Source organism: Rhinopithecus bieti, unplaced genomic scaffold, assembly GCF_001698545.2.
Source record: "Rhinopithecus bieti isolate Rb0 unplaced genomic scaffold, ASM169854v2 scaffold_19037, whole genome shotgun sequence".
NCBI lineage: Eukaryota > Metazoa > Chordata > Mammalia > Primates > Cercopithecidae > Rhinopithecus > Rhinopithecus bieti.
In genome coordinates this window covers 256817-261455 of record NW_016809436.1, presented here as the reverse complement: position 1 = coordinate 261455, position 4639 = coordinate 256817, and the positions used below count along the sequence as shown (strand labels likewise).

Here is a 4639-nt window from a genome sequence, read left to right as displayed (position 1 = left end):
ATATTGTAAATTTAGGTAAAATAAACTAATATAGTGGAATCCCTATAAAAGTTAGAAAACAATGTTCTTCCTAAATGAGGATTTAAAATATAAAGACTTTTTTATCGATTTAAATAAGTTTTTACTGTAAGTCTCAGTTACTCATTTTATGTCTACTTCATATAATCATATTATAGTAAGTGGTAATTTCTTCTATATATTTTTGAGACTCTCATTAAAAAAGCTAGGGTATTTCTTAGAGAAATATGAACTACTAAACATTCTTATAATATTCACTGTGCAAGTACATTGTGGGAAATTAAATTATTATAAAGAGTAAAAGAGAGATAATTCATTTACTGAAAACTCATTGACTATCACAGAAATATTTGTTTATAGATTGGAGATATAAAACTTTATATTCCTATTTTACCAATCTGATCTCTAAGACAAAACAAATATTAAACCTCAGTTTGCTGAGGTAAGCTATCATGTAGTACAGCAAAATCCAGGACTTTTTTTTCCTTATTGGTGACATTTGTAAAATTGGGTCTTCCACAGAAAAAAAGCATCATAAAAATGTAATTTTACTAATTGGAAGAAAAGATGACTCAAATCCCACACAAAATATTAAGTCATTTTTGGTACTACTTACTAAAACTCAACTCTGAACTTTAGATGTCTTTTAAATGTCAAGAAAATTATTCAGTATTGGAATTAAAAAGCACAGAATCCAGAATCAGGGTACCAGCGCTGATTGGTGATGAACAGGGCACCCCCAGTTCATTAGGTTTTTAATCCTGGGTAAGTTATATAACTGCTCTGGACCTCAGTTTCCTCTTGTGTAGGGTGAAGATGATTACAACGCTTACACATCATAGAGATTCTGGAAAGATTAAGTGAGGTAATACATGTATAATGCTTAAAAACAAAACCTAGAAAATAGTGCTTAATAAATTTTGACTTTGGACTATTATCACATTATATAAAAAATCTTAGAAAACAATCACCTGTGACATTCATATTTTGATTTAACAATGAATCGAACCCAAAAGAACTAGTGATTTGTTAACAGAATGTGTTGTTTACCATTTCTGACATTAATGAATTAATAAGCAGTAAATAAATAAATATCACTTAACCAAAATTACTATGGTTCATAAACCAGAAGCACAGTTTTATTTTTTATGAGTATTTTACGTATTTGAAATTACCTGACTTAAGTATTCCAATCCTGGTGGACAGTTTAATGGTGGTGGTGGTGCTGGCATCCATGGTACCCCTGCAGGTCTACCTGGCTGATTTTGAACAGGAATGCCAGCTGCGCCAGCAGGTGGGACTAGGTAGCTATGCTGACCTCCTGGGTAGAAGGCCTGGGAGCCCAGGTGGCCAGCCTGTTTCCCAATGTGTCCAGCCTGGTGCTTAGGGTAGACAATATGTCTGGAAGATCCTGAAATAGGAGCAAGTAAAATAATTTGTCATCAGTCCTTTTTAGAACAACCCTAGTTATCTACAAACTGACCTCTCAGCTCAGAAGTCCTATATCTGTGAAGCTTGAGGTATGTTTTTATCTTCAGATATGTTTCAATGAAATATCTGTGGTTTCACATTCACTTCTATTTTGAGGGTGGTTCGCTGTGAATAGTGTCGGCTTAGAGCTTTATTCTTACTATTTAAAACTCAGATAGAAAATATGCTTTTATACCTGTGAAAGTGAAAGTAAATCTACCGATCTAAAGTGACCTATATGAAGATTGTGGCATGCCTTCATGGAAAAGAGAGATGAAATTGGGAAAAAAAAAAAAAAAAAGCCAAAAATAATGGCTATGTGTCAGCATTCCCAGAGCCCAAAAGCACCTTGTGAAAAATTATACTTGTGGAATTATAACAAATGACATATCCTATAGTATAGAAGTCAATGGGGAGAGGGGGTTGATCCCGAAGGGATATTTGTCAAGGTCTGGATCCATTTTTAGTTGTCGCAACTGGAGGAGAGACTGATATTATCTTCTGGTTGGTGGAAGCCAGGGATGCTGCTAAACATCCTCAAATGCCCAGAACATCCCCATGGAAACAAATAATTATCCACCCCAAAATACTACAGTGCTGAGAGACCCTAATACAGAGGTAAAATCATGTCATTCCTCCTAGCAGTTTTCAGATGCTTGTCTGGGCCAACAGGTTACCAGGAGTTTTAATCTACAGCATGTTTCTCTCCTGTTTCCCTTGATAATTTTCTTAAAACATCAATTATGATATTGCAGTTACAAAATTAAATTTCACAATTTGTCACTCTTAGATCTTTAGAACACACAATTTGAGAAAATTCAACAAAACAAAAGTAAAAAGATCAACAGACTTCGAGAAAGAAAAGCAAAAGATTTAACAGATGAAAAATTCTAAAGTATTTAGCAGAATAGAGGAAGAAATGTAATAAGTATAATCTTTATATTACATGCAAATGTACATTGCAGTGATGCTTCATAAGCTTATTTGTATAGTCCACAGTGTAGTGATTCCATAGGAATGGAAAATAATTTCAAGGGACTATGTTCCTCAATATTTTAAATGAATACTTAATGCCACATAAAATATAATACTTAGAATAGGCAATATATTTAAGTGGAACACTGGTGACAGGATCATATACTAATAAAAATAAGGCTTAGCAAACAGATTTAGCCTAGTACTAATGCACTGTAAATATAGCATTTTATAATTTATTCCTCCTACAATTAATGAATATAGATGACGCATGATGTGATTGGCTCTGTTGCAGAATCAGGGGATATAGCTATCAAAAAGTCAATATGCTGTCAATGAGCTTACAGTCAACTTCTGGAGGAAATAAAATAATTTTTTTATTAAAAAACTTCATATTGGTATGATGGGGAAAACCTGGGAGAAAGGGCAGAGGAAGATGGATATAATTTATGTTGAAATCAAAAAGATGAGAAGGGGAAAGCTTTATGTGAAGACCTGCTGAGAAATGCTACAGGAGGAAGGAAAAGCAAATGTAAAAACCCTGGCTTTGTAAGGAATTTAGCACGTTCACGAGAGAGGAGAGTCATAAGAAAGGAAGAGTATGCATGGCTGTCACCAAAGCAATAGGAAGAAGTTCATCTAGGGAGACCTTTAGTAAGGAGTTTGGATTTTATCCCAGGTGTCATTGATAATTACTGGAGGAATTTAAGCAGAAGAGTGAACCACATATCTTGCAAAGTTTTTAGGAGTGCCCAGTACTGGGATTTGCAAAGGAAAACATAGCTACAAATAATATCCTTTCATAAGCTAAAAAAAATACGACAAAGAACAAGTCAACAACACATTTAGTATTATAGGGAGGAAATTAAACACTTAGTAACTTACTTACTTTTATTGTTCATGGATTGAAATAGTTCTGAAAGAGACCTAATATTAATATGTTGTCTATACATTTGTAGGTCCAATATAACTGTTGGAACAAGATATTCTAAAACAATACAGTCACATTCACGGGATATTCCTCTTTATTCATCGAGTAGAGCCTTATCTGGCCATTTAAATCCTTTGGGCTTGACCTCATTCCCCTTGCTGTTTTCACAGTAGAATTTATTATTATTTTATATAGAGACAGGGTCTCATTACGTTGCCCAGGCTGGTCTCAAACTCCTGGACTCAAGTGATCCTCCTGTCTCTCCCTCCCAAAGTCTTGGGATTAGGGGCATAAACCGCTGCATGTGGCCTCGTTAGGAATGTAGAAATTGTTGGTCAGCCCATGATGATGAATGCTTTCTTTCTTTCTTTCTTTCTTTCTTTCTTTTTTTTTTTTTTTTTTAGATGGAGACTTGCCCTGTCACCAGCCTGGAATATAGTGGCATGATCTTGGCTCACTGCAACCTCTGCCTCCTGGGTTCAAGCGATTCTCGTGCCTCAGCCTCACGAGTAGCTGGGATTACAGGCACACGCCATCATACCCAGATAATTTTTGTATTTTTTAGTAGAGACAGGGTTTCCCCATGTTGGCCAGGATGGTCTCGTACTTCTGACCTCGTTTTCTGCCCACTGCGGCCTCCCAAAGTGCTGGGATTATAGTCGTGAGTCACTGCACTTGGCTGATGGCGAACACTTTCTAAAAGCCTTTAGGAAGAGAGTCTAATCAGGAAGAAAGCCATGAAGAAATGCTGTGAGCTAAGACCCCAAAGGGTAATTGAGCTAAAACTTCAGTCTTCACAGCCTGCACAACCTAAATGAAGTGCGTGGTTCATTTCCAAGCCTCTGGGCTTGGGCTCCAGGAATGGTCCAGGTAAAGAGCAAGAAAGGTTAATTATCAGATCACACCACTGCAATTATCTCGTAAAATTTCAGGTCCTGTGGACCTGTCATGCCAATCCTGACCAGCGACACTACTCTGTTCATTAAGAGATGTATTTTTGGCCGGGCGTGGTGGCTCAAGCCTGTAATCCCAGCACTTTGGGAGGCCGAGACGGGCGGATCACGAAGTCAGGAGATTGAGACCATCCTGGCTAACACGGTGAAATCCTGTCTCTACTAAAAAATACAAAAAACTAGCCAGGCGTGGTGGCGGGTGCCTGTAGTCCCAGCTACTCGGGAGGCTGAGGCAGGAGAATGGTATAAACCCGGGAGGCGGAGCTTGCAGTGAGCCGAGATAGCGCCACTG

The 4639-nt window shown here is 37.2% G+C and overlaps 1 protein-coding gene across 3 annotated transcripts in view; it reads right to left on the bottom strand.

Moving 5' to 3' along the window:
* PLSCR2 (phospholipid scramblase 2) overlaps positions 1-4639 on the bottom strand; it is a 42702-nt gene that overhangs the window by 24809 nt on the left and 13254 nt on the right. For all 3 annotated transcript variants that reach the window (XM_017889311.1, XM_017889312.1, XM_017889313.1), the window contains exon 2: positions 1194-1429. In XM_017889311.1, the coding sequence (XP_017744800.1) occupies positions 1194-1429 (236 nt within the window). The remainder of the gene's footprint in view (positions 1-1193; positions 1430-4639) is intronic.